This window comes from Hippocampus guttulatus, chromosome 20, assembly GCF_054856545.1.
Source record: "Hippocampus guttulatus isolate MCC_2025c chromosome 20, RoL_Hgut_1.0, whole genome shotgun sequence".
Classification (NCBI taxonomy): Eukaryota; Metazoa; Chordata; class Actinopteri; order Syngnathiformes; family Syngnathidae; genus Hippocampus; species Hippocampus guttulatus.
In genome coordinates, this window is record NC_141280.1 from 5,939,354 (window position 1) to 5,966,775 (window position 27,422).

The window sequence follows — 27,422 nt, forward strand, 5'->3', positions numbered from 1 at the left end:
AATAATGTCAACACCGATTTTGATACATGCTCAGCACATACACAATCCGAGATCCAATACAGTGGATTTATGAAAAAGTATTCAGTGCCTAGTTTTGATTGACTGTACCAGTGCTTCCCAAGAGGTAGGTGATCTAGGAAAGCAGCAACCGTATTGTGGAGAACGGGTTGCACCCATCAGACAGGGAACACATTATTATTACAAACTGAACAGACCTATATAATTGAATGTGTGTGAAAGGAAAAAGTCATTTCCCTTTCAAGAAAATGGGAAGTATAAACATGAAACGCATTTGTAAATAAGATAACCTTTATTAGTCCCACACTGGGGAAATTTGCAGTCTTTAGCAGCACAGCTCCATAACAACCGGGCTAATGCCTTTAAATCGTCTTTCGGCGTCTTAAAAATGCCCCGTGTACAAAACGAATTTTACATGTTCAATCACATCGAGTTATTTTTGGGTGACCTCTCAGCATATTTTAGCGCGGGATGAAGCGCGCTGCCTATGTTTATTTATGTGTTTACTTTCCCATTTCAGCGGTTGCATACGCTCGTGTGGCCTGTGTGAGCAGGAGCTGTTTCGTCACGAGAACAACACCTTATCACTACAGCATAACTTGAATATCCCAAGTATGGCAACATAATGTGCTGAATAAAACCAGGGTATTTTCAGACCATTCGACCTACTTCTTAGAAAAGATTAATAACAGATTTTGAAGTTAATGTGTATTATTTTTCAAATACGTGATCAAACCTCTTAACGGCGATTCAATAAATTCTTCACGTTTGTACTGTTATGAAGTGACGCGTCAGGTTTTTGTGTTTAATTGAGTTCAGAACATGACACAGAATGTGTCGAAAGTGCTCGGGACGTGCACTCGACGTACTGTCAACGTTTCTAGACTCGGCCCAAGTCTCCTGAGCATGCGCACTGCCCGTTTGTTTTTTTGCCAGTTGAGAAAAAGATGGTGGACGAAGCACGCCGCACCGTCGTAGTTTAGATAGCGTGGCAAAGAAAGGCACTTCAAGTTCGATAAAAGAGTACATGGAAGCCCCTGGTAAGATTCTAAACCGGGTTTTGTCCACACGGATGCTCTCGCGTATAAAAAAGACCGTACTTTGTCATGCTAGCCAGTGCGGGGCTAGCGCATGTAGAAAAGCCGCCGGGGTCCGACTATTTCCTGGAAGAAGAGTCGGCGTCGCCGCCAAATGGCGTATTTTAGCATAGTGTCGGTTTGTAGACATATGAAGGTCAACGACCATTTAGTGGCTCAATTGCTCTTAAAAGCAACATTGTCGGTTTGTATTACGCTGCCTAAAGTGCAGCGCGTTCGTTTTGAACTAAAAGGCCGATAGGAAGCCAACTTGCCCTCACATCAACTGCGGCGGTGTCTCCAGGAAATAGTCGTCAGCGGAGGCCCGACTTCAGATTGAACTTTGCATGTTTACCGGCAGGGTTGTTTGTGCTAAATAGTCCAAAAGTCGTCCACACTAAGCCCTTATCTCAGTTGACACGTTATAATATTTACATATATTAGGGCGAACGTTCACTTTTATTCGTTAGTTAGGCCAACTCCAAACTATATGTCGTCCTTAACGTTCGAACACTTTGGCCTACAATGTTCCACATTGTAATCAAAATGTAAAACGAGTCTCCAGAAAATTTAATTAGACTATTGTTATACGCTGGGGCTAGTATTCAGCAGAATTAGATGTACTAGTAGAGCAAATGAAACGCTTGTGCTTGCAACAGTCAGCACTTTACAGGTTGTTTTTGCATGTAGTAACGAAATGTAAGAATGTCTGGTGGATAAATGTAAGATTAGACAGTGCAAGACCAATGCGAGTCTGAGATCAGAAGACATTAATACAGCTGTCTGCAAAAATGTCATTTTAATTAATAGTGAAACTAGACTGTTTGTTGCCAGCAGGCCTTCACATCTCAGAAGAACCCATCACTGGAATGCTAGAATCAGAGCCCCGTGCCATGGAGTCGAATGGAGAAGTGTACCCTCCTGCTCTAAACCAAACCGCAGACTGGACCATGGAGCAAGCACCCCCACAGCCCAGCATGGATTCCGTTTCTGGGGCAGGAGACCACCCCAACCCGCCATTGCCTCCGCCCCCTCCCCCTCCTCCGGAGCTGGCCCCTGTGGAGAAAAGCGTGGAACAGTTTCAGGCCGCCAATGCATCACTGCATCCAGAAGAGCCACCGCCACCTCCGCCGCTTCCACCGCAGCCCCCGGAACAGCCGGCGGAGCAAAAAGCAGAGTCCCTGGAGGGTCAGCCGCACACACAAGAAGTGACCAATCAGGGTAAAAAGACAAATGTGCCCTCAAATGTGTTTGTACTGTGGTACAGTATGAAAGGTTTATTAATGTCCTCTTTTTAAAATTTTCCGACAGATGGCACAGAGGCGTCTCAATCCGCCGACGACGGCATGGAGCTTGAGGAGGCCACCAAAGATGTCGCTCCAGAAGCCGTCGCTCCAGAAGCCGTCGCTCCAGAAGCCGTCGCTCACGAAGCGGCCGCCCAAGAAGTCGCCGCCCAAGAAGTCGCCGTTCAAGAAGCCATCCTTCCTACAGAGCCGGAGCTCCCCAGCGAATTTGAAAAACTCTTGAAAGGATGCGAAGACAACCCGGAGGACTTCAATGCCTGGGTCTACCTGTTGCAATATGTCGAGCAAGAGGTAAAGAAAATACAGACGCCTCATCACTGACAATGGAGGCATCTAGAAAATGACGCACTGTAACCCTGTTCTCCCTTCAGAATATCCTCCAAGCAGTGAGGAAATCATTTGACGTTTTCCTTATGCGCTATCCATACTGCTACGGGTACTGGAAGAAGTACGCCGACATTGAGAAAAGGCACGGCTACATACATGTGGCAGAAGAGGTGTACCGGCGAGGCTTGCAGGCCATCCCGCTCAGCGTGGACCTTTGGCTGCACTACATGACCTACATCAAGGAGAACTCTGACACGAGCGACCCAGAGACAGAGGGACGGATTCGAGCGTAAGTAGAAACCTCATCAAGTTCATTGTGAGGTTACAAATGGCGTGACATAACACGTTTGCGCTACGGTGTGAAAATATGCGGTCGCACGGCACAAGAAGACAAGCTCAGTTCACGCCTCTTGTGTGGACAAGCGGTTCAGATCATGGATGGATAATATAAATCATGGCCTCACACAATTTTCCTGTATTCCTGACCCTGCCACCATACGCTTTCACAATTTACTCAAGTGGTAGACGCCCCTCTCAAAATGTTTATCATTGGCTATACTAAAGGCCGTACTGCTGCTTTTGTCGACAGAGTACAAAATGCGTCTTTCTTCTTTCCTCCCCAGGGCGTACGAACATGCCGTTTTGGCCGCCGGTACAGACTTCCGCTCAGACCGCCTTTGGGAGTCCTTCGTCATCTGGGAGACGGAACAGGGAAAGCTCGCGAATGTCACCGCCATCTACGACCGCATCCTGGGCATCCCCACGCAGCTCTACTCGCAGCACTTACAAAAGTAAGGGAAAAGTCCAGAATGATTTGAGCGAGCGTTGACATTGGCAACTTGCATTTTGATTTGTTTGCCCTGCACAAAATCGTCCTGACATATACTCAAATGAATCAATCAATTACTCAGCCCAAATCTGAGCCTTTTTGACTTTATGGCGATACAAATCTCAACTCGACACTCGCAGGTTTAAAGATCACGTTCAGAACAACAACCCCAAACATTTCCTGTCGGAGGAGGAGTTTGTCAAGTTCAGGCTGGAGCTCTCCAAAGCCAACCTGGCCACCATGGTGGGAGAAGACGGAGAAACGCCCGCCAACCAGGAGGAGCTGCCGCCCGGCACGGAGGATCTCGCTGACCCCGCCAAGGTAAGAGTCCAGGTAGAACCAAGAGAAGAATTCCGAAAGCACAACCCAAAAAAAAAAACCAATTAATCTGGCGTTAGATGGAGGTTGCCTGTTGTCCACCATGACCGTGATGTGGATTAAGAGAAGAGTTTGAAGAGTTGTCTTTATGTCGGCAGCAAAGCCAAAGACAGCCAAGGGGGGCTTGACGCTGGCATCCTGTCAGGGACACTCGCCCTTAAACTAAAAGGAACAACCGAGGCCCATTGACCCGCAGCACCTCCACCTAGAGGTTGATATGCAGGGTGCATATATACACCCCCTCTCTGCAGGCCTCTTGTCTCTGGTGATGTAAATCTATGGCTGCGGGACCGCCACCGGCAGCTAATTACATCAAGTGGAACGGGTGATTGTGGTCAAGCCGGCCAACAGTGTACATTTCCTCTGTGTTTTCGCATAGAGAGTGACAGAGATCGAGAACATGCGCCACAAAGCCATCGAGGCTCGACAGGAAGTGTTCAACCTCAACGAGCACGAAGTCAGCAAGCGCTGGGCCTTTGAGGAAGGGGTATGACATCGCCAGCTTCAATCGTCTGAATGCACGCGCTTCTGTTCCTGATGTGTAACACGGAACTTTTGGGTTTTTAGATCAAGAGGCCCTACTTCCACGTGAAACCCCTGGAGAAGACGCAGCTGAACAACTGGCGGGAATACCTGGACTTTGAGATGGAGAACGGCACTCCGGAGCGTGTGGTTGTTCTCTTTGAACGCTGCCTGATCGCTTGTGCTCTATATGAAGAGTTCTGGATCAAGGTATCAAAGCGTTTCGTTTCTTGCTGTTGTTTGTTTGTTTTTTTTTCCTCCACACCACTTCTACTCTCGCCGCTTCCCTGCACTTCCCCCCCAACCATCGATGACAATCACATGGAGTAAAACGGGAAAAAAAAAACAACCAACCACAAAAACGTCCTGCACTCTCTGCGTGTAACGTTGATATGTGACTGTATCTGTTGTATTAGGGGATGGCCAGCTTGCCACACAAGATTTGACTGCAGCATTTGCCAACTGCATCTTCTTCGTCTCCCACTACCTTACAGAATCTTATCTAATTGGTTCCATGAAGGTGCTGATGGGTTTACACAGAAAAATTCTAAGAACGATCTTGTCAATGACGACATTCACCGGGATCGGAGAAGCGGGAAATGTCAAACGTCTGCTCTTGTCTGTTTTCTTTGCCTTTCTTTCCCTCTCCGCTCTCCTGTCCTCTGCTTGCTCTCCTTTCCCACTTTCTCTCCTTTTCACACTTCAAAAAGTACGCCAAATACCTGGAGGCCTTCAGCACGGACGGCGTTCGGCACGTCTACCGGAAGGCCTGCACCGTCCACCTGCCCAGGAAGCCCGCCATTCACCTACTGTGGGCTGGCTTTGAGGAACAGCAGGGTGAGTGGCGCTAATCAAACGCTCAATTTTTTTTTTGTAGTATGTACTCCTAAAACGTCCTGCTCCCCCACCCCCCCCCCCCCTTTTTTTTCCCCCTGCCCTTCCCGGTCCACCTCCACAGGCAACGTCGAAGGTGCCAGCGTCATCCTCAAGACCCTGGAGACGGTGGTGCCCAGCCTGGCCATGGTGCGTCTGCGGCGGGTCAGCCTGGAGCGCCGGCGCGGCAAACTGGATGAGGCGGAGGCGCTGCTGAAAGAGGCGGTGGAGTCCTCCAAGACCGCCTCGGAGACGTCCTTCTACGCCGTGAAGCTGGCTCGGCAGTTCCTCAAGGTGCAGAAGAGCCTGAGCAAGGCCAGGAAAGTGCTGCTGGACGCCATCGAGCAAGATCAGGTAACGAAAGCCACACCTCTGCTCTTGGTGGATCTCTCGTCATGATGTAGATTTTTTACGTGGCTCATTATCTAAGAGTAAGGCCACAAAATGAGGATTAACAAAGTCCACATACGGTCTGCGTGCTTCTTTTCTCACTCAGACTTGTCCAAGGCTGTACCTCAACCTGCTGGAGCTGGAGTTCAGCGGCGACGTGACACAGAACCAGCCTGAGATTCTGGCCTGCTTCGACCGGGCCCTGAAGAGCCCCATGGAGATGGAGTCGCGCCTCCTCTTCGCCCAGCGCAAAGTGGAATTCCTTGAGGACTTTGGCAGCGATATCCACTCGTGAGTTTTGAGCAAACTTGTCTTCGTTGAGCACTATCTTAGGCTGGATACTAATTCTCAAATTGTTTTCAATTATTTTTTTGCAAGTGGCACAACTGTGATGCGCATCATAGCCTCATAACCAGATAAAAAGATAAGAGGCAATAAGATGGTTTGCAATCAGAATTGTGCCTTCATCCAAAATGGCTAAAAATCAGATTTCGAACAATCGAACGCAGCGTGAACTCTGGCCCTGGAGACCTGACGTCGTGGAAATGTCGTTTCAGCCTGGTGGCCGCTTACGAGGAACACCAGAACCTGCAGAAGGAAGTCGATTTATCAAAGAGGAATGCGGAGAATGGCTACGACAGTTCTCAGGAACCCGATGCCAAGCGGCAGCGCGTGGACGACGGCTCCATGGCCGCCGCCGGGGCTGACATGCAAGCCAACAGCGCGTACAATTACAACAACTGGTACCAGGTGGGTTTTTACCTTTTTTTTCCTTTCCTATTTTCATACTGCACCATATATCCGCATCTATGCCAGCGAGTCAACCAGAGCTGTGACAACAGTTGAATGCTCTTCATAAACCTGTCTAACCACGTTGCCATTCATATAACAGAACAATAGCTTTGTTTTCAACTGAACAGTAGGTTTGTCAATTGAGACGATCTCATTTTTACCTTTTTAGGGTAGGGGGGTGGACTGCTGGGATAATTTTTTTCTATATAAAATATGTGCCTTGTCTGAAACACAGATCCTTCTCATATTTCAAAATGTCTCTCTTCTCCTTTTCAGCAACAGTATGGCGCCTGGGGCCAAAATTCGTGGGGCCAGTACAACCAATACGCCCAGTACAACCAGTACTACCCTCCTCCTCCGACATGATGGGCCACCACTGTGATCGTGAGCTCTCATGGGAGAATGTGTCTAGCTTTTCAAATTAAGACAACCAGCACCGCGTTTCCAAAAGATTTATTTTCTGTTTTGACTCCAGCTAATTTTTCTCAAATACAGTCCACGTAGCTCCTGTTGGGGATCTAAAAGTATACACATGATGCATGTTGTTTGTAAAGAGAGGTTTGCTTCCATCACCCACCAACCCTGTGCTCTAGGCAAAGTTTTTCACTCTCCTTGAGGGTCTCTTTAAATTTGCTGAATTTTTAATGTGTTTCAGTGAACCCAAAATGAAGAGTTCCTGTTTACCTTTGTTTTCTCAACTTGATTTCATAATAAACAGATTGATATCTTGGCGTGTCCTTGCTTCATGTTATTCCTTGTCATTTGTGGGAAACTAGTAAGTTACATGAAAGCATTTTGTGAAGTATTTTTGCATGCTCCAAATATTACTATATTCATGAAGGCACACATGGGCCTTCGGTTTTGATTTTTACCATGCGTTAATGTAATGAACCTATTAAAACTGCAATGTGAAAGTGCCTCATGACTTGACAGTGTGATGAAATGTTACAATGAAGTTGGGAGTTTAGCTACTTACCACTAAGGCTGCTACTAACCGTTAAATTCCCCGAATGTGAGAGAGGCCCGCAGACATACAAAGGCCCTCATAAATTTATGTGCAGACAAAAACTTGAGATGTCTACTCTCTAGGATTAAATACAGTATGTGCGCATATATGATTTTCTGCACCAACTGTACAAACTCGTAGTATTGTATTCTACCACTGTTCACTTGCTCTGCTTGATACTTTGCACATTGCCTCACAGTTGTCACTGGGTGGTACCACCGCACTACGGTTCACTTACATTACGAAATGTCCTTGTTTACGATAATACTAATGCAGTGTGTTATACCGGAGACAAATTCCTTGTGTGTTCTACATACTTGGCCAATAAAGATGATTCTGATAGTGCAACTCCGCCACATCCAATATGGCGACGACACATGGGGCGGGGGAACTCCGGCTGTCGATACGCAATTACGTATATAGCACATGCGCAGTATCGTCACCTCGAACAGCCTTTTCTATGCTGCGCGTCTAACGACTAGCACCCAAACGAGGTAAGGCCTGTCGGTATCGAGTGGTAAATGTGCGTTTTAGCCTGGAACTGGCTTTTATTGTGTGTCGCAGATGCACCCAAAACACCCTCGAACATATTATTTAACCTTCACGTTGACTAGACTATAACTGACTTATAACTTGTGTGTTTAGTGTCCCTTTTTCGCCCCCTTCCAATCTCGTGTGCCGCATGTTGCGGGTTGAGGTAGTTTAGCATTAGCCTTACCGCGACAACGTTGCTCTCTTCCTGCCCCAAAAGTGTGTTTTCACGGTTTCGTTTGTTATTTACAGTACATGTGCCAAATGTTGCTGGTTTTATTTTTTCTTCCCTAACGAAGCCTAGTGAGCTTCAGCCAAGTGACAATTTAAATAGTAAAATCTAAAAAGGGTCGACCAAAAGCGCGAGTTGCTGGTGTTTTATCGGTCCAAAGTTTTCTCCTTGAGAGATGTTCGGGATCAAAGAGAATGCAATAACAGACTTGCAATTTGTAGTAAAATATTTTGTCTGGCTGTCAAACCAACCTTCTCCCGCAATGTCTTACTCTCTGAACTGTGCATTTACATCTATATTTAAAAATACATGGAACATAAATAATTTTGTGAATGTATGTGACCGTAGTAATTTCTTAAGGGATTGTACTAATGTTTTCTTTTTACCTAATGTAATGTGCTACAGTTATCATGCATAATCATAGTTTGACTCAATTAAATTGCAGTCTCTCTTCTTAGGATCAAGATGCAGCTCTTCCTGCGTGCCCAGAACACTCACACCCTTGAGGTGACCGGTCAGGAAACTGTGGGACAAATTAAGGTAGAAATAAATAAATGCAAGTCACACTGTTGGATCGCGAGGCTATATTTTGTGATACTGGGCAGCAATAGTTTGTTTTGCCACACATCAGGCTCACGTCCAGACTCTGGAGGGTCTCCTCGTGGAGGATCAGGTGGTGCTGCTCGCAGGTTGCCCCCTGGAAGATGATGCCTCACTTGCATCGTGCGGCATTTCCGAGCACTGCACCTTGGAGGTCGCCGGCAGGCTCCTGGGAGGTCAGTGTTGAAATATTTGACGTTGCAGCAGTGAGCCCCCCTTTTTTAATACCGTTTCCCCTTTGTTTCTAGGTAAGGTCCACGGCTCTCTGGCCCGTGCTGGAAAAGTGAGAGGCCAGACCCCCAAGGTGAGGATTGTTTCCAGAATAAACACTAGAAAAAAAATCACGTGAATTCACCCTTTGTATAGCCAAATTTGAGTGTTTGTTTGGTGGTACAATGCTAGTTAGCAAATCTATAAGCCATGAAATGTTTCTGTAAAGCATGAAAGATGGATTTTATTGTTAAAATGAAATTCAGGGCTACTATATCAGGGCTGTGAACGGATGGGATTTCTGAAATGTGATGTCCGGAATAACTTTACAAGTCTTGCATTCTGCTAATTTTTGTGTGGCAGGTGGATAAGCAGGAGAAGAAGAAGAAGAAGACTGGCCGCGCCAAGCGTCGCATCCAGTACAACCGGCGCTTCGTCAACGTGGTGCCCACCTTCGGCAAGAAAAAGGGACCCAATGCCAACTCCTAAGAAGAGTGCGCGATGACCATACCGAGACGTTTTGGCACAGTTAAAATGTTTTCCTGCTGTGAATAAAACGCTAAAACTCGGCACACCGTAGTGGAGCGTTTGTCTTCTGGAGCAACTCTTGGTGGGTCTCGGTTCAATATTAGACAAGAACTAGTTAATATGCATCCCTTATAGATCTTTATCAGATAGGATTTGGTTTAGTTGACTTAAATGTGTATGTAAGGAAAAAATACAACGACAGTCTTGTTTGTAAAAGTTAGATTTTATGCAAACAAAAAGATATTTCATGTGTGCAGGGAATTACATTGACATTAACAAAATGGTTACGTAATTTGGATTCCCGGTTACCAACGTTCATCTTTAATCCACAGCCACCAGCTCCACCTCAAAGATCAGCTTGGCGTGGGGTGGAATTCTGGAGAAAAAAAAGTTAAGGAGCAGATGGGCAGTAAAATACATGTCAATGTACTTTCACCTGTGTATGTACATGCTTGCCAAAACGAGTAATTTTTGAGGCATGTTGCGGCCTCCCAAAACACGCATATGTCCCTTTGAGACATTTTCAAGCATCACGTTGCATTAAGACCCATCCTCCCAATTTCTAATGACTTCACATCTACTTCCCAAAAAAGATACTTGGACTCTGGTAGGCCCTTCTTCCCATACGCCCACTCGGGTTCGATCTCCAGGCGGGCCGTCTCGCCCTTGCTCATGGTCAACAGGCCCTCGTCCCACTATGGGAATGCGACAACGTTGAATAAAAAAAGACAAAAAGGGGAGAACAGCAACGGGAATAACACACGTACCCCTCGGATGACTCTGCCCATGCCCACTTTGAAGCTCAGCGGCTTGGTTTGCTTTTTCTTTCTGGCCGCTGCGAAGATCACAGAGTGAGACCCTGGTTGGTCTGACTGCAAAGTCAACATGAACGGCTACCGAGTGCAGCTAAGCACCTGAGGGGATGTTGGTGTCAAAGACGGTGCCGTCCTCCAGTGTCCCTGTGTACCAACAGCTCACAGTGTTGCCTTTTTTGGGGAAGTTGGTCTTGTCACCTTTCTTCAGCGTTGCTTTGGTAAACTTGGGCGGACCCTGAAGGGAAGCAACACCTGCACTTACGATAATTGTACAGAAAATTACCCTGCTAGTGCCTGGGTCTTTACCTCATCCACAACTTCAACCTTGACCTCTTTGGGCTTCTCATCGATTTTTACAGCTTTCACCTGCTTCGTCACTTCTTCCACCGGCTCTGTGCCTTTAAACCTCTACAAAATACCGAAAGTTTTTTTTCCCAAAACGCGGTGCGCATTTAATATGCATCCAAACGCGCGTCAGCGTGACGTCACTCACGTTACTGGCAAACAGCTCATTGTAGGCGACGATGAGCTGTTCCTTCTTGGCCGTTTTTGCCACGTTCTTGATATTTCCCAGCAATCTGTGCTCGTTGAGAAACTAAACACAGAATAAGGTGTTATTTGAGAAAACGGGAGGTTATATGTGAAATACAGGAGCCGCTTTGTTTGCAAACAGTGATTTCCGCCCCCATGTGGGGCTGCACAGGCTAGGCTGCATCACGCGAATGAGGCATATTCTCGTCAAAATGCACTTTTAAAACGACAACCGCGGCTTCGGAATACTCAACTGACAGACGTACCGAGTGCGCCGCATTGTCCTGAATGAACTTGATCAGGTCTTTTTTGGGCAAATCGTCACTTTTAAGCTGCTCGTCGTTCCACTCACGTACTGTTTCGTCCGCCATTTTGAGTGGACAGCCTGTGAACTTTGACCTCGGTAATGAAAATTTAAAGAAAAACACCCACAAAAAACCCCGACATATTCTTCAAAAAATACATTACATTACTATACAAAGACTCACGCCGAGATGATATATGTATTACAAAATTGAAAAAAGTAATCGGGGATTCAGGAAGTACATAACCGGCTGAAATACTGATTCTGCCATCTAGCGGCTAATTAAGTACAATGTATGGAGAGAAATATGTCTTTATTTGCAATCAATCAAAAATGTCATTTGAATAAATCAAAACAAAAAACGGATTGCAAACAAAAATAATGGATTTGTATTTTTTTTAAGAAAGATTTGCAATATTTCGAAGAATGTTTGTTTTGATTTGATCACGGAGACATGTTTAACGGAGTGTGTCACATAATTAGTTTGCATCAGAGATGTCTTCAAACTTGTAAGCAGTAAGTTGGGCACAGCGTTTATCTGTAAGCGCCATAGTTTTTGATCACCAACAAAATTAGAGAGGTTTCTCTAAAAAGTATACATAAAATGTACCCTGTAAAACATTTGGTGAAAAGATTTCAAGTTGATACGGACACCTGTTTTTTATTTTCCTCAGCTTCTCCTGAAACTCTATTACATATTTTCTGGCATTGTGAGCTCACTATAAAACTTTGAATGAAAATGAAAACAAATATCTGTCAGGGATCACTTCAGCCTCAATATCAAGATCACAATTAAAATGTACGAATTTGGATTATATCTTGTTGGGATAATATTTATAATTTCAGTACAGCATTGAGGACAGCCAATCGTTGATCTGGTACCTGTTTCGTCACTTGGTCATTGTTTATTTTCGTTATTCGTCTCACGTGACTTGTTGTGACCACCCAGTGCGCATGACCGCTGGTCTGAAATGCACATGCGTCGTCCGCAATATCCGGGGCCTTGGACAAGGATGAGCGGCGATTTTCAAGATGGCGGCGGAGGGAGGAGGGAAGGAGACGAACGAGATTAAAACGCAATTCACCACCCGGGAAGGCGTCTACAAGCTCCTCACGCACTCCGAGTACAGCCGCCCTAATCGGGTACCCTTCAACTCGCAGGGATCCAACCCCGTAAGGGTCTCCTTCGTCAACGTCAACGACCAGTCGGGCAATGGCGACAGGATCTGCTTCAATGTGGGCCGGGAGCTCTACTTTTATATCTACAAAGGTGTGAGAAAGGTAAACAACGTTGACAGTAGCTGCCATTGAACGCGTTGGCTCTGGAGCAACCGCAACGGCTCGGCGTCTCCGGTCCACCTCCGCTCTCGACCCGGCTAGTGTCGCATATTCTCCGGACGAGGCCATGTAGCGTCTAACTATTTTTGACGCTAATTAGCAACTCCAGCTAATATAATCGCCACAGTTGTTCAACACTTAAAGTGAGCTCGTCTCACTGTGGAACTTTCACAACAGTTATGCGTGACCGCCATGCCGCGAATGCTATGTTTATATTTGACATGTTTGCAGGAATGAGATGACAACATGACGCGATTGCCGAAATGTCAGGTGGTCGCTCTCGACTTTGAGGTCAAAAGTGAGAGAGGTGGTTGTAGTGACGTCACGTTGCGTTCATGTCACCTCATGTGAGCGACAAAAATATGAGCGTTTGCCTACTTATCAGTCTCAGTTTTTGAACAGTAATCCAACATCCCTGCTGTAAAAACAAATCGAACTGAATTTAATTTACGACATAGGTTTCTTGTTTCAGAACGATGACAGGAAGAGGCTTTAAAGAGGTGAAAAGGTTTTAGTTGAATCTCTCGTGCTTTTCAGGCCGCCGACCTGAGCAAGCCCATCGACAAGCGGCTATACAAAGGCACGCAGCCCACGTGCCACGACTTCAACCCGCTCACGGCCACCGCCGAGAGCGTCTCGCTGCTGGTGGGCTTCTCGGCGGGCCAGGTGCAGCTCATCGACCCGATCAAGAAGGAGACGAGCAAGCTCTTCAATGAAGAGGTGGGATTTGAAAATGGCATTGGACTTGATGACGACGTTGATTTGCGTTGGATAAATTGTTCGGTATTCGCGAGAAAAGGGCTGGTCCTTGACAACTGCTCCTTGGCCTCCCCAGAGACTGATCGACAAGTCGCGCGTGACGTGCGTGCGCTGGGTCCCCGGTTCCGAGAGCCTCTTTTTGGTGGCCCATTCGAGCGGCGCCATGTACCTGTACAACGTGGAGAACGCGTGCGGCACGGCGGCGCCCCACTACCAGCTCCTCAAGCAAGGGGACAACTACGCCGTGCACACCTGCAAGAGCAAGTCGGGCCGCAACCCTTTACTGCGCTGGACGGTGGGCGACGGCGCGCTCAACGAGTTCGCCTTCTCCCCGGATGGTAAGTTCCTGGCGTGCGCCAGCCAGGACGGCTACCTGCGGGTGTTCGGCTTCGACGCCGCCGAGCTGCACGGCACCATGAAGAGCTACTTTGGCGGTTTGCTTTGCGTGTGCTGGAGCCCCGACGGGCGTTACATTGTGGCCGGCGGCGAGGACGACCTGGTGACGGTGTGGTCGTTCTCGGACTGCAGGGTGATCGCCCGGGGACATGGACACAAGTCGTGGGTGAGCGTGGTGGCCTTCGACCACTGCACCACCAGCGTGGAGGACGGCATCGGCGGCGAGCCCCCCGCTGAGTTTAGCGGCAGCGACGAGGACTTCTACGAGCATATTCACTTTAGCGCGGGAAGGGATCGGGCCAACAGCGCCCACTCCCGACTTTCCAAGAGAAACTCCACGGACAGTCGGCCCGTCAGCGTGACGTACCGATTCGGGTCCGTTGGTCAGGATACCCAGTTGTGTCTGTGGGACCTCACCGAGGACATCCTCTTCCCTCACCTACCTTTGTCTCGGACGAGGACTCACACTAACGTCATGAATGCCGCCAGCCCGCCGGCGACGGCGGCAAACATTATTTTCACTTCCGGCACCAATGGCAAAAACAGTGTTAGCAATAGCAGCACCGGCGGCAACACGCCAAACTCCCTCCCGGGGACGCTGCCTCGCTCCAACAGCTTACCGCAGTCGTCCACCCCGGCCGGCGGCGGTGGCGGCAGCACCCCCAACAGTCACACGGGCAGCAGCAGTAGCAGCAGTAGCACCGCCGCCAAGGGCGGCGGCGGCATCCTCGACAGCGCCCTGATCGCCGCCGGCGTGGGCAAGTTCGCCACGCTGTCGCTGCACGAGACGCGCAAGGAGCGCTCGGAAAAGGAGCACAAGCGCATGCTCAGCGCCGGCCACATCGGCAGCAAGAGCGGCGACAAGCTCAGCCAGCTGGGCGCCTCGCGGGCGGCCGGCACCAAGGGCGACAACGCCAAGACGTTGGGCACGGCGCTGTGCCCGCGCATGGAGGACGTGCCGCTGCTGGAGCCGCTGGTGTGCAAGAAGATCGCCCACGAGAGACTGACGGTGTTGATCTTCCTGGAGGACTGCCTGGTCACGGCTTGCCAGGAGGGCTTCGTTTGCACGTGGGCCAGGCCCGGGAAAGTGGTGAGTGACGGGCCACGTTTTGAGCATATCCTGGTGAATTTTTCTTGGCTCTCACACCCGCCGTTTTGTCTGTGGCGCGTGTCTCCGCAGGGACTGCTGTCATCTCAAAACAACCCCGCCAACTCGCCCAGTGGAACCGTAGTATAACCCCCCCCCCCTCCCCTCCAACATCCACAGAGGTGGTGGGTGACGATCAATCCAATGGAGGGCGGCGGAACCTCGCCGCCTTGAGTCTGCAGTGAAATGGGTGCTATTTGACAAAAAGGCGAGGAGCTTTAAGGTTTTTCTAGGACGGGCTGACTGCTTCACTGTTCATCCGACGGCGGCGGCTCTTATCAGGCCTCGCCGTCGTCTCGTTGGAGCGTTCTCCCGTTTTCTTGATTCTATGTGGTGGGCCTCGAAAAGGGATCAATATTTTCAAGTGGCTGCATATCCTCCGCTAATGGAGGTACGACTTCCTTAAATCACACAAAGTGTATTTGCACAAATTCCTCCCTGGTGTGTGTGTGTGTGCGCGCGTGCGTGTTTTTAATCCTCGCAGAAGAACACAAGCAGATTTTGAAAGCACTTGGCTCGTCGGCGCCCTTTGTCTCCCACGTTGGATGCTGCAATCGCGTTCATTTTATTATTATTTCGGAAAACAATGTTTGCACTTAATTTTTTTTTGTGTTTGTTTTTTTCAAAGAGGGCAGATGTACTTTTTTTGGGCGGGGGGTGTTAAATAGAAGTAAAACTTGATACCTATTGTTAATTTTAATATTGTTTTCCACATGACATGCGCTCTGTATGATATGTAAATATTGTAATGATTTATGGAGATGATTAACAGTTGAGCCTTTTTTTTTTAGGACCAAAAATAGAGCCTATTTCTAATACAGAAAATCTAATATGAAAATCTTAAATATGCAGATTTTTTTTCTCCCCCCCATTTCCATTGTACATAAAGAGAATTCAGGGTTGTTGTTGTTTTTTTTTTTTACCGCAACGTTTGGCGTTATAGTTATAGGAGATGCTTTTATCTTTACAGCGAGTGGCAAACGCTCTTGTTCAGCCATCATGCCGAGCTCAGGTGAAATTGCAGAAACGCGCGCTGGCTTATTGTTGTGAATCGACTCCCAAGCTAACAACTCCTCTTTAGTGCGAGCGGCGTGCAGACGACGATTGAAATATTTTTTTAAAAGCAACACTGTGTTTGATTCACGCGAGAGCTGGACAGTGCGTGAGGATGTTTATTTGATTATTTTTTTCCATCTACCGCCCACAGGTAGAGAGAGTGTGAGGTTTTGAACAGTGGCAGCCTTTTTTTTCCCTCCATGTGACGCCTATTAAAATATTTGACAGACTATAACCACAACTCTGTCTGTATTTTTTCCTCCCAAAAATAGAGATACATCATCACTCGCCAATTATTGGGCATCTCATTTCCAAATTCGGGCAATCTTGCCGCATCAAGCTGGGAGTTACGGGCACGTCTCCCACGTTCTAAAAACATGTAAGCGTTTATCGCGTTATCTTCAAGGCGCAACGGCTGCGCAAGCGAGAGATACGACAAATCCGACGTAAACATAAAGACAAACGTGATCCGTCATGAGGCAAAAATCCCAACGTTCAACTTTATTTTTGGGGGGCGAGGGGGAACAGTCTCGTGAAACAGGCAATAAGTCCACACCGATTTTTAGTTTTCAAAGGCCTTCTTCATTGAGGATGCAAAAAAAAAAAAAAAAGACGATATGATATAGAAGCAATTAAGGTCACTGTAATCGCACATAACTCTTGCAGAGTTCGTGATCCCTGATGTCCCCCCAGCCCCCGTTCTTCACATGCGGGGCCACGCCTCCGGCCCCGTTGGACGGCAGCCGCTTGGTGATCAAGAGATTCTCGGGGAACAGCTGGTTGCCGCTGCTCCGCAGGATGTTTTCGATCTTGCTCTTCTGGCCGGCCGGCATGCAGGCGGTCTTCTTGTGGTGCATGCCGCAGTCGCCGGCGTGGAAGACGCGGGGCGCCTCGCTGGCCATCACCTTCCAGTAGGACGGCAGGCAGGACACGGTCAGGTGTTGCAGGGACCAGTCCCAGTTATAGTCGTCGTAGGTGCAGAACGTGTCCGTGCAGCCGAGCAGCTTCCGGTAGGTGTCCCGACTCAGCGCCATGCCCATGTTGTGCTCGGTGGACTTCCAGGCCTTCACCTCGACCTTGTTGGCTTTGCTGGAGTAGCCGATGTGGCTGTAGCTCCCCAGTGACAGGATGTCACAGTCGCTACAGTGCTCTCCTTTTAGCGCCGACATCAGCTTCAGCACGTGGATAAAGTCCGGGGACAGGAAGTGGTCCTCCTCGATCAGCAGCACCAGACCGCCGTGGTCCCGTAGGACGTGCACGCGATCCCACGTAAAGTGTAACTTCCACCACCAGTGGTGCTTGGTCTGGGAGAACTTGGCCTCGCGGTAGTGCCCGAACGAGTCCGGGTACTCCGCATTGATGCACCCCGACTTCAAGGCCTCTTTTTTGGGAATGTCCCTCAGACAGTCCCTCGGGTCGTTGCCGGGAAACTCTTGCGGGTACAGCTGGATGCTGAACGGGAAGAAGATCTGCAGGACCTGGCAGAAGTCCACCGAGGTCACCACTTTGTTAATCTCGGGGGACCAGTAGTCGTGGCTGAATATCAGCAGTATGCTTTCCACGCCACGGGCCCCGCGCAAGCTGTCCACCAGCAGCTTCAAGTAATCCGGACGGTTGTGGACCTGGACCACCACCACCAGGTCGTCCTTCTGCCGCGCCGCTTGAAACTTCTCCCGGTTTCTTATCGTCTGGTCAAAATTGAGCTGGAAAACGATGCCGCGGTACACCAGTGTCGTGTTATCCGCATTGGGCTTGGCTTTGTTGTCTTTGTCTTTTATTCTTTCCAGGCGCGTCTGGTTCAGCGGCGCGACGGGAACCCGGCTCACGCCGACCGTGGCTTGCAACAGGACGTGGTCGTCCAGGCTATTTCTACTCGTGCTAACACCACTACTTCTCTTCGCCAAGGCCTCCACCTCCGCTTCCTTTGGGAACGGCTCAATCTTCTTCTGCCGCGCGCTGGTCCACAACGCCAGCCCGCAGATGACAACCACCACAGTCAGTATCATCACCTTTCTTTTGTAGATCCGGAATCTCATTGTAGGGGATCGGGCTCTCGGAGGGAGGAGGGGAAAGAAAACAGGTTGTGGGAGGGTGGTTGCAATGGTGGAAAAGGTGCAGAGAGGCTAATTGCTGGAAACATGGATCCTGCTCCACTGCCACTGACGGGTGGGGAATAGCCAAGAAAGCACGACAGTTGCTGGGACGCAGCGAGGTTCTCGTGAGCATGAATTGCCTGAATGAAACACAAATCAATACATCAAGTTAGCTCTGAACTGTAGTATTTGAACCGTTCCTGAATTTCAATTGTTCCGGACAAAAATGTTGGTTGACCAGCGTTCTGCAGGTGTTCCATCCAAGAACCCGAGTTTGCCTTTGATATTTATTGGTAAGTAGGTCATAAGATGACGTCGCGCAACAACTCTGCAAACCCCATTCCCACCCCCCTTTTTCGCTGTTAATAGCCCGTGAGATGCATATAATTGGATTAACTGGTCAGGCTGATTTTGGACGGCATTTTTGTCATTTGACTCCAATAAAATCAAACTCAAAGAGCGAACCAATTTTACTTTGCTTGAACACATAACTGCTTCTCAAATGATCGCATTCTAACTCTGATTTAATATCTAATCAGAGGGCATTTGACATGACACTATGTGTGTTTATTGTTTTATTTTCATTTCCTCTCGAAACCCACTTTTACCTACTGCACAAGTAAAGCAAATATATTCAAATGCATATAATCTCCCTTGGAGCCCTAAAACATTCTCTCTACCGTCGTAGTAGACACTGAACCGCAGCATGCTAGCACTAAGTTAGCAACGGCTAGCTAACTCCGTCCTTCAAAACAGTACCGTCCGAAAAATAAATGCCACACCCGCGTTCATCGGGTCGGTTACCTGAAGTAAAAGCGCCCACCGTTCACTTCAGGAGAGAAACGTCGGTTCGTCCGTGTCCCATTTCCGCTCCATCCCTCCCGAGGAGCTTCATGGAAGAAGCAGCTAACGGCTCATGATGGGAAAATGTCCAATTTCGGGACCAAACCATCGCACAGCGCTCATTCGCTCAACAGGGGGCGCTCGCTGTGCAGTAGTAATTATAATAATAGTACGGTAATAGCAAAGCACTCTGAGAGAAACCATGACTGCGAAGTCATAAATGTATTTAAAAGGAATCGTTTTTAAATGAGGGAAAAAATAAAACCATTTATATTCAGAAAATTCCATAAATTGATTTTAACCTTCGCTGATACTGCTTATCACCAATAGAACACAATACGACAGTAAAGCTCGGTGCTGGACAAATCATGCTTTGGGGCTTTTGTTTTTCGTTAATGGAGATGTAATTATGACCAATTCCAAATACCAGTCATTGTAATGCATTGAAATCGTTTTATACGTTGCTTCCTATTTTGATGTTGGATGTAATTTCTATAAGGTCATCCGGCCCACTCGATGGCGCCCAACCCGACTGCTCACTGAAACCGGATCCGGAAAATTTCATTCGCGCACGCGCAGACCTCTGTCTTCCTTTCCGACGCTCGAGCGAAAAGAGACACGATGGGCCACCAACAGCTCTATTGGAGTCACCCCAGAAAATTTGGACAGGGATCCCGATCCTGGTTTGTGTTTTTACAGTTTCGCCGTGTCCGTACTTAATTCTCGTCTGATAATAGTTTGGCGTGGTTTCCATTTCCCTTGTATGTCAAAAAATTGCCATCAAACGCGCACCGCATGGAGACTCGTCGGTAATGAACATGGCGGCGGATTGATGCCCGATGCATACGGCTACCTAGGCTAGCATCTCAAAATCGCTTTTAAAACGTAACAGAACTACAACAGAAGTATGCGATCTACGCATACTATTTAATTTGAAACATGGATGCACGTGTAGAAAAATACAAAGATTGGGTAAACAAATGCTCAAAATCCCGTAATTAAAAATGGAGACACACATGTATTTTACTGCAAAGTAAAGTACAAAGTGTTTGTATTATGCACGCTAATTTTCACAACGTGGTATCACGCAAATAAAAAACACACCATTTTTCTCTTTTACTCTTGTTTTGATGCACGTATTTTTTTCAGTATTAACAAGCGTATTTTGAAAACGTCAGGACTCAAACGTACAATGAATACTCAAGCACAGTTGCCAGTAAAAAATAAAATCAACAAACAAAAACCTTGGTTACCATCACTTCACAATTCCCCATAAATTCATACAAACATCTTTGTGTAAAACCTCTTCGGCTGTTGTGCTGTTGCTTCAGTCAGTTGTTAAAGTAGGCTTAACAGTACATTGTTTTTAAAATTTCCACTTGTTTCCAACAGCCGAGTTTGCTCGAACAGACACGGCTTGATCCGTAAATACGGACTCAACATGTGCCGCCAGTGCTTCCGGCAGTACGCAAAGGACATCGGCTTTGTTAAGGCAAGTCACATCTTAACCTTTTTACTGCCCGTAAATGTTTGTTTTTGTTTTCACCTGAAGTCCGTAAATGATTCTGTGAGTGTCTGTTGCCACTTTTGCTTAGATCTCCATTTTACTCCTCCACAGCTGGATTAAATGTCACGATGCGCAAAGACGTCTGCCAACTGTTACCTGGAAGGCTGGATGAATGGGTTATTCGAGACACATGCTGCAAATAAATGTTGTTTTTCCCCAATTGGAATGCTGTGCTTTATTCAATGATGAGAATGTTTATGAACTTGACTGATCACAACAGAGGTTATGGGTATGAGAATCTGCCTTTATGAAGATGCTGAGTATTTTTATAATCAAGGTTTTTCCTGTCTAAAATGTGGGCAGTGGTGTTATTATTCCCCAAATTAGCCCAGCTGCTTATATTTGGGTCAAACATCTTTTCCGTTTCGTATTTACTTGGATGCTTTTTTGCTTTTTCTGAAAATATACCACTTGGAAAGTTCCAGCACTTCTGACACCGCAGATCTCAAATGCGATTTAGGAGTTTTTCTCTTCAATATGGGCCAGAATGTCTACAAAGGGAGATCCTGAGTTGTGGCAGCATAATTTCTCGCTGCCCGCGACACCCTGAATCTTGCGACATTTCCTGGATGTGAAGAGCATCGCCGTGCTGAATCAACCTCCTCACCCACCTGACGTGGCTCAGTGATAAATCATCGATAAACCTTGAACGCTGTTTCACAACACACTTGAAATACCAAAACCATCCACTCTGATGATTATTTTAATGTTTTTTTTTTTTTACTGGTTTTAAACCCACAAAATGGACACATGGGGAGGAGGGTCGTTCGAGTCCTGCTTTACAGCTGGCTTGATGAGCTGCTAATTTGGATCGGGTGTCTTGCACCTGGAAGAGATGGAAAACAGCGGCCATTAATAATTCCGGTTAAATCCGTAAATTCCTCCGTTTCGTGTGTTTTTGTGTGTGTTTTAAGTGCATGACAAATTGTGAAATAAAGACGTGAACCGGAATTCGATCAACAAGTATTGGAAGTTCTGAAAAGAGCGTTTTGAGGCGTGACAGGAAGGGGAAAACACCACCGCCATCTGTTGGTCGAATGAAAAATTGGAAAACGCTGACAGCGCCGGTCTTTTCCAGGTGGTCTAGTCTCGAGGAATTAATGAGGTCCAACGTAGTTTTGCTTTCGAGAACGAGTCTTGTCATGGTGGCATAGCCGTCGACTGAAAACCAAGGTCAAACTTTTAACGTTATAATGCAGCACTTTTCAGTGCTGCACCTGAGCACCAAACAGCTCACCAACTGTCTTGACTGACTCCTCGATGACCAACTTGCATGACAGTTAGATAAAACGCGTATTATTTTGTTGTTGTTGTTGCTGTTGTATACGTCTTCTTTGCAATTGGTAAACATTACGTTTGAGAAATGACGCTCTGGGGTTGTCTCCCAACATTGCAAACCTGCAACTGTTTGCTTTTCAGGTGTCGAGAAAGAGAAGAACGTGAACTAAATGACAACTGAAATGACATCCAGCGAACGTGCTCAAACCGAAGGCAAGTCCTCTCTATACTTTAAAAATGTTTCCAGCTTTAATATTGTGTGTCATTCAATGCAGTCGCGTTGCAAATATCCGAAAAATACATTTAATAAATAATTTAAAGAGCTAAATGTGTTCATTGAGCATAACAGCGAACAGAGGGAGCATGTTGTCTTGAGCAAAAAGAACACTCAAACGTTTGTTAGTAATCACGCCAGATGTAACATTTTTCATTCTATAGGAGTCCCAGTGGACATTTGATGTAAATTCAATCTCAATATGACATACAAATCCAATATTCAACATTAAATGAATGTTACGTGCCCTATTTCAAGGCGAAAATGTTTAGTTACATTTAAACCGCTAGGTGGCAGCAGCACCGCGTTGTTATCATTCCAGGCGAATACAATCAACATTTCAACAGGCTTATATTTTTATTTTTATTGATTTTAACTGCAGCAAACGCCCATTTTGTGCAGCGTGTGGTCAATGCAACGTTTTAGTGATACTGAATAGGAACATTAACTTTCAGCATGACAATGAGCATGACAATGAGCAACCCTGATTCTCACTGACAAAAAAAAAACCCCTCTTGTATGAGAGGCCTATTTTGCCCAATACATTTAGCATTTTTTTCTGCTCTGAAAATACACACTACATATGACAAAAATATCACTCTGAAAGATGCCACAACTGACTGCCTCCGTGTTCATTTTACGCTTCGCACCATCAGCGCCATTAGTGATCATCACAGTCGGCATGCGTACAGGCTGACCAGCGTATCACAAAATGCGTGTCATTAAATCTATCATAATGGGTCCTTTGGAGGAACATTTTCCTCTCGTGGGATATTGAAGAGAGGGGGAAAAACTGCTCTGTAGAGGGGTCAGCATACTTTCCCCCGCTTTTGTCGCTTTCTGAAAAGAGAAACCGACCATGTTGTCATTGAAATACAGCCGTTCGCTGTTTTTTCGTACCTGACGACCAAAGCCGAAAATCCATAACGTAGGGAGGAATGTTTATTTATGTATTTTATTTTTAGATTATTACTATTTTTTGTGTGTGTTCACTCACTCTTTGAGTACTCACTGAAACTGACTTACTCGATGTCATACAGTATGTCAAGTATCGGTGGTTGGCATCGGCGGCCTGCACGACAACCCGATACCTTCAAATAAGTTTGGTTTTGGCCCGCTCCTCGCCCGCCCTGAAGCAAAATCAAATGGATTGTTGCCGTATAAGTAGACGTCCACCAGGTGGGCCCATGTAGGACAAACGGATGTGGCCCCCAGCGGCAACGGCCCCGCGGACAAGGCGACGCCGGCCCTGTAAACACGGCCGCAATCCCCCGAGCCTTCTGCGTGATCCCGTCTGACATTTATGAATTAATAAAACGACAACAGAATGTCAGCGCGTCTATTTGTGGCTCAGCCCAGGGAGCATTTCTGCATGTCGCCGTGGACCGCAACTCAAAGCCGCCGGAGAGCGCCCATTGCGCCCTCGTATGGCGCCCAATAACGCCTCTCCCCCTCCAGACAAGGCCAGGCTCACCAAATGGCCCGACATATCATGAACTACGTAGTTCCTTACAAAACAAACAAAAAAAAGGGCTCCTTTCTTCCCCCCACCGCTGTCGGTGGGCTCGCTATCATCCTCCCCCTCTTCTTCCTCCCCTTTTTCTTCCAGCAGGGTCAGGCAGAAGCTTCCGGAGAGTTTTACCGTGATTTGTCCTGACAGCCAGAGCTCCCCCCACCCCATTCCCGCTAGGTTCACACACGAGCGCCGCGTGTGTGTGCATGCCCGTGGCGATGTATGTGTGTGTGCATGGGGCCAAAGAACATAGACTTGATTAACCTTCCCAACACGCACGCACACACACACTGGGAAGTGCACTTCCGCTTACATTAAAAAAAAAAAAAACCCAGTTCTTTTCATTAAGTGGATGTTGGGCAGGTGATTAAAAAAAGATTGATGAGCAACATAGCTTTTAGTTCCGAGTTCCTTGTTGGTTTTTTATTAATTTAAAAAAATGTGCATTTTTCTTTTTTAATTTTAGTTTAGCATATCAATTACGTATTGTTTTTTACTTATTTTTTGAGCATATGCATACATAGACTTGAGGGCACAATTCTTTTTTTTTTTTTTTTTGCATGGGGGGGATTTTGGGCCATTTCTTTTTTCCTTTTAGAAGCAAATTTAAGTTTGTTTTTTTAAATTTTGGAAGTTTAAAAAAAATATACAGTATATATATATATATATATGTATTTGTTTTGGTCACAGTTCCAAGTATTTTTTTTCTTTGACTTGTAAAAACAAATTAATGTTGATTAAAAAAAATCTTTTCTAAATTTTAGTTCAAGCTGTGTTTGACTTTTGCAAGATTGCGTTTGGAAGGTTCAAATTTTTTCTTCACTGTAGGGAACAAATTATTTAGACCTGGTGGATCTTGTCCGTAAACCTCAGCTGCCGTGACCTGTCACCAGTTTACCCTCATCAACAAGATTCCTTCAATGAACCAGATGATTGATTTCTAACAATTTGATTGACAGGTCCACTAGAAGTCATCAGTGATTTCCCCACGGGCCTCGGGTCGGACGTCGTTTGGAATCGATCAGACTTGGCGACAACAATGAGGTAGAAGACCACATTGCTTCCGGGGAATTGTTCAAAATCAATTGGCTACTTGAGAGAAATGAATGTTTATATGTTTAGCAATATTTCCATTGCGCTTTAACAGAGGCTAATGTGATGACATGCCATGTCTTCGTTTGACTTGCCAAGTCTCCCCTTTGTTTTGTAATGACCGCGATTGATTTATTTTGTGTGCACGCACGCACACACAAACAATCCTCATCTGATTCTTTTCACTCTCAATATGTCAGTCTCCATCGGACGGGCAACAAAAAGGAATTGTACTGTTATTTGCTGGATGGGGGAGGAGTGAGGGATGGGGGGGCGGTGTATCATGTCTGGAATGTTTTTCTTTCTGTGCTGAACTTGCTTTTCTTTCTTGAAAAATTATTTGCTGTCAAGTTTGAAATGACAACCTACTCTCAAAAAGTCACAAATAACCTTGGAATAATTATCTAAAATCCCCCCCCCCCAAAATGGACAACTTGGAATTCTGACCAGAAATAAAACAATAGATTCAAACAGCTCTCCTTTCCCAATTCCAAGAGCATTAAAAGAAGTATACAAAAAAAAAGTCGGGGAACCAGTCAAAGCGCGAGTGATCCAATTGGCCATTTTTGAGTGCGCCCGTACCAGTGTCCATGTTTGCTAATGAAGCTGACGGATGAGAAGAGAAGGCGCGCGTTGTTGTTGAGGCAGCGGAGATAACAACAGCTCAATCACAGAGCTGAGCGGAATGCTTAATTGTGCTCATTATTATAGCGAGGGCAAGCAGAAAGATAAGCTTACACTCCGCTGAACGTAACTTCAAGAGCCTGGTGAGGCTTGATTTACATACGCGGTGCAGTCACGCTTACTTCTTGGTCAAAGAAAAGAAACATCGCGAAACGGTTGGTGTGATGGAAGTATGTTGAAGTGAGACCTGTAATTTTTTCTTCATATATACGCTGTATTTTCTGCACTACAAGGCGCACCTAAAAGCATTCCATTTTCGACAGTTTGCCTGAGAATCCGATGCGCCTTATATAAGGATCAATATTCTGATATTAATTTTCTGTAAGGAGATTTTTTTACAGCTGCAACGGTTGTGAAAGCGGCATATAAATAAAGCTGTTTTGAATTGTATTCCTTTAACGTAGCTCCATCTAGTGGATGCAGAACACAACTGTGGCAAGCCACTATTTTCGCTTCTTTTCAATGTGCCTTAGAATGCGGTGCGCCCTATATATGAAATATATGCCAGATTTATATAATGTCAAATACTGTCATCGCCTCGGCTCAATAGCGTCTATATTCTCCCACCACTCAGCCAAAGTACAACACCTCTGCGGCAAAATGACTTCATGAGTAGCGTCATCCTCATCCGTAGCTCGCCTGCGTGCCGGGCGAACGACATACAAAAGGCAGGGCGCCGAGGCACAATAATGGGCAAAATCTAGTTTCTTCTTTCACGTGTGCCAATTTGGAGCAATGGCGGCCTCCGGGTGCGTATTCGTCAAGGAGACCGTAAAGAGCGCATCCATAAAGGAAACTTCAGCTATCCGCCCCCCACTACCTCATCCGTCGCCTGATGGATGGAGGTCCCCAAAGACACTCGCATACAGTATGGGCCAATTTACAGCTTACTCTCACTGCGCTTGCAAGCAGGAGTGCTGACTGGCCGCTCCGGTTGCTCTGCGCGAAGACGTATCTGCAGAAACGGCGATGTTGCGCTTAAAACGGTGAACAGGGCGGGCCGTTAGTTTTCATCCATACGGGTTGTATATCTATAGTACCTATGATACCCAGTGTACCTAAATTATGATATTATATTTACGTATCCTTATGGCCGACAGTGCACACTGGCACTGAATCACTGAAGTTCGGTTCGGGTTAATTAGAAGCACTTGAAACACCGAAAGCCTCCTAGAACGTGTGAACTTTATTTGGGGTGAATTGGAAGGACTTGGTGGTAGATGCGCGCTCCCTCCACTTGAAGACAAGTATGTGTATATGTATGTGATTGGTTCATTTGGAAAGCACCCAGTCATAAGAGGGTGTGCACACTTTTGCAACTCGGTTTTTTATATATATTTTTCCACTTTCCCCTGTCTAGAATGTTTCGGCTTCTATCAATTTAGCCGCACAGGTGGCAATTGGCCTCATTTTTGTTGTTGTTGCCAGAGTTAGCTTGAAAATGTAACTTTGTTACTTTTCTGATGACTTGCACTAAAAGTAATTTCATTTTCAAAGCAAAGTTACTCCAGTTTATACATTCAGCGGTTGGCGTCACCGAAGCTCAGTTTCACTCTGTCGACTGGCCAAAGTTTGCAAACCACCTTCAAAGGTTGTTTTGTTTTGTTTTTTAGCGGACAAAAACGCAAACTTGTGACTGTCGTCTGATTACTTAATTGGAAAAAGTAACGGCTAGCTTAGTCCCTTAAGAATGCGCATCGTTGGCGTTACTGGCAGCCCTGCACATAAATTGCTTTGGTTTGTTTATTGAACATAAAACATGTAACATTAGAACAATAATTTCTTATTGCGTTGAATTATATTTTATTATTATTAGAATTGAATTTCTTGTTTATCTTTACAGTCACTGTTGGGGGAGTCACAATCGGTGTCGGGAGCAATGCATTAAAAGCAATTAGCATCCTCAACTTTTTTTATTTTATTTTTTTGCCACAATACATCACGACGACAAGAAATACGCCGATCCGCTGCTCTCGTGTCCTCCTTCCGCCACAACTCATCTCCTTAGCGCGCAGACTTTATTTATTGGTCATTTGTCACAAGGTAAACAAAACCGTCCCGAGCGGCGGCAAATTCACGCGTCGCCGCTCCGCCGCTGTGGCGACATACAAATGAT

General features: G+C 46.5%; 6 protein-coding genes across 8 annotated transcripts; 4 read left to right on the plus strand and 2 right to left on the minus strand.

The window, feature by feature from the left end:
• Positions 1-934: 934 nt before the first annotated feature.
• Positions 935-7,240, plus strand: LOC147187731 (pre-mRNA-processing factor 39-like). 2 transcript variants are annotated; one of them, XM_086100734.1, is made up of 13 exons: positions 935-1,058; positions 1,929-2,315; positions 2,406-2,689; positions 2,770-3,014; positions 3,349-3,516; positions 3,695-3,875; positions 4,312-4,419; positions 4,500-4,664; positions 5,165-5,291; positions 5,413-5,681; positions 5,824-6,008; positions 6,275-6,467; positions 6,786-7,240. In XM_086100734.1, exons 1-13 carry the CDS (start codon positions 1,046-1,048, stop codon positions 6,873-6,875), a joined length of 2,415 nt encoding a protein of 804 aa, XP_085956860.1. In that variant the 5' UTR covers positions 935-1,045; the 3' UTR covers positions 6,876-7,240. The 2 variants fall into 2 exon arrangements, with proteins under 2 accessions (XP_085956860.1, XP_085956861.1); XM_086100735.1 differs by having other exon boundaries at positions 1,932-2,315.
• Positions 7,241-7,941: 701 nt separating this feature from the next.
• Positions 7,942-9,660, plus strand: LOC147187732 (ubiquitin-like FUBI-ribosomal protein eS30 fusion protein). Its single transcript, XM_086101092.1, has 5 exons — positions 7,942-8,009; positions 8,737-8,818; positions 8,910-9,054; positions 9,127-9,182; positions 9,452-9,660. Exons 1-5 carry the CDS (start codon positions 7,942-7,944, stop codon positions 9,575-9,577), a joined length of 477 nt encoding a protein of 158 aa, XP_085957218.1. The 3' UTR covers positions 9,578-9,660.
• Positions 9,661-9,820: 160 nt separating this feature from the next.
• Positions 9,821-11,385, minus strand: LOC147187733 (peptidyl-prolyl cis-trans isomerase FKBP3-like). Its single transcript, XM_086100393.1, has 7 exons — positions 11,229-11,385; positions 10,925-11,026; positions 10,738-10,839; positions 10,531-10,666; positions 10,384-10,451; positions 10,214-10,311; positions 9,821-9,992 (listed from the first exon to the last, which is right to left on the minus strand). Exons 1-7 carry the CDS (start codon positions 11,331-11,333, stop codon positions 9,938-9,940), a joined length of 666 nt encoding a protein of 221 aa, XP_085956519.1. The 5' UTR covers positions 11,334-11,385; the 3' UTR covers positions 9,821-9,937.
• A 901-nt stretch (positions 11,386-12,286) lies between these two features.
• Positions 12,287-16,776, plus strand: LOC147187734 (WD repeat-containing protein 20-like). Of its 2 annotated transcripts, XR_015097662.1 has the most exons (5): positions 12,287-12,547; positions 13,142-13,324; positions 13,440-14,849; positions 14,940-15,297; positions 16,629-16,776. XR_015097662.1 is itself a non-coding variant. In XM_086100394.1 (4 exons), the coding sequence occupies exons 1-4, from the start codon at positions 12,299-12,301 to the stop codon at positions 14,994-14,996; spliced, it is 1,899 nt and encodes a 632-aa protein (XP_085956520.1). In that variant the 5' UTR covers positions 12,287-12,298; the 3' UTR covers positions 14,997-16,197. The 2 variants fall into 2 exon arrangements, 1 of the variants encoding a protein (XP_085956520.1); XM_086100394.1 differs by lacking the exon at positions 16,629-16,776 and having other exon boundaries at positions 14,940-16,197.
• LOC147187735 (alpha-1,6-mannosyl-glycoprotein 2-beta-N-acetylglucosaminyltransferase-like) lies at positions 16,449-17,998 on the minus strand. The gene has a single exon (XM_086100395.1). It carries the CDS (start codon positions 17,996-17,998, stop codon positions 16,601-16,603), a length of 1,398 nt encoding a protein of 465 aa, XP_085956521.1. The 3' UTR covers positions 16,449-16,600.
• A 1,434-nt stretch (positions 17,999-19,432) lies between these two features.
• On the plus strand, positions 19,433-20,625 carry LOC147187736 (small ribosomal subunit protein uS14). Its single transcript, XM_086100396.1, has 3 exons — positions 19,433-19,581; positions 20,291-20,390; positions 20,517-20,625. The coding sequence occupies exons 1-3, from the start codon at positions 19,520-19,522 to the stop codon at positions 20,523-20,525; spliced, it is 171 nt and encodes a 56-aa protein (XP_085956522.1). The 5' UTR covers positions 19,433-19,519; the 3' UTR covers positions 20,526-20,625.
• Positions 20,626-27,422: the final 6,797 nt, after the last annotated feature.

Bases quoted from the DNA above. Each gene is read 5' to 3' on its own strand.
- LOC147187736 (XM_086100396.1), top strand. From the start codon at position 19,520: ATGGGCCACCAACAGCTCTATTGGAGTCACCCCAGAAAATTTGGACAG. The intron at 19,582-20,290 runs GTTTGTGTTTTT...TGTTTCCAACAG, and splicing joins GGACAGGGATCCCGATCCTG to CCGAGTTTGCTCGAACAGAC.
- LOC147187734 (XM_086100394.1), top strand. From the start codon at position 12,299: ATGGCGGCGGAGGGAGGAGGGAAGGAGACGAACGAGATTAAAACGCAA. The intron at 13,325-13,439 runs GTGGGATTTGAA...TGGCCTCCCCAG, and splicing joins GCAAGCTCTTCAATGAAGAG to AGACTGATCGACAAGTCGCG. The intron at 14,850-14,939 runs GTGAGTGACGGG...GTGTCTCCGCAG, and splicing joins GGGCCAGGCCCGGGAAAGTG to GGACTGCTGTCATCTCAAAA.
- LOC147187735 (XM_086100395.1), bottom strand. From the start codon at position 17,998: ATGAGATTCCGGATCTACAAAAGAAAGGTGATGATACTGACTGTGGTG.
- LOC147187733 (XM_086100393.1), bottom strand. From the start codon at position 11,333: ATGGCGGACGAAACAGTACGTGAGTGGAACGACGAGCAGCTTAAAAGT. The intron at 10,840-10,924 runs GTGAGTGACGTC...GGTATTTTGTAG, and splicing joins ATGAGCTGTTTGCCAGTAAC to AGGTTTAAAGGCACAGAGCC. The intron at 9,993-10,213 runs GTATCTTTTTTG...TTTTTTCTCCAG, and splicing joins AAGGGCCTACCAGAGTCCAA to AATTCCACCCCACGCCAAGC.
- LOC147187731 (XM_086100734.1), top strand. The intron at 2,690-2,769 runs GTAAAGAAAATA...TTCTCCCTTCAG, and splicing joins TGCAATATGTCGAGCAAGAG to AATATCCTCCAAGCAGTGAG. The intron at 6,468-6,785 runs GTGGGTTTTTAC...TCTCCTTTTCAG, and splicing joins ATTACAACAACTGGTACCAG to CAACAGTATGGCGCCTGGGG.
- LOC147187732 (XM_086101092.1), top strand. From the start codon at position 7,942: ATGCGCAGTATCGTCACCTCGAACAGCCTTTTCTATGCTGCGCGTCTA. The intron at 9,055-9,126 runs GTCAGTGTTGAA...CTTTGTTTCTAG, and splicing joins CGCCGGCAGGCTCCTGGGAG to GTAAGGTCCACGGCTCTCTG. The intron at 9,183-9,451 runs GTGAGGATTGTT...TTTGTGTGGCAG, and splicing joins TGAGAGGCCAGACCCCCAAG to GTGGATAAGCAGGAGAAGAA.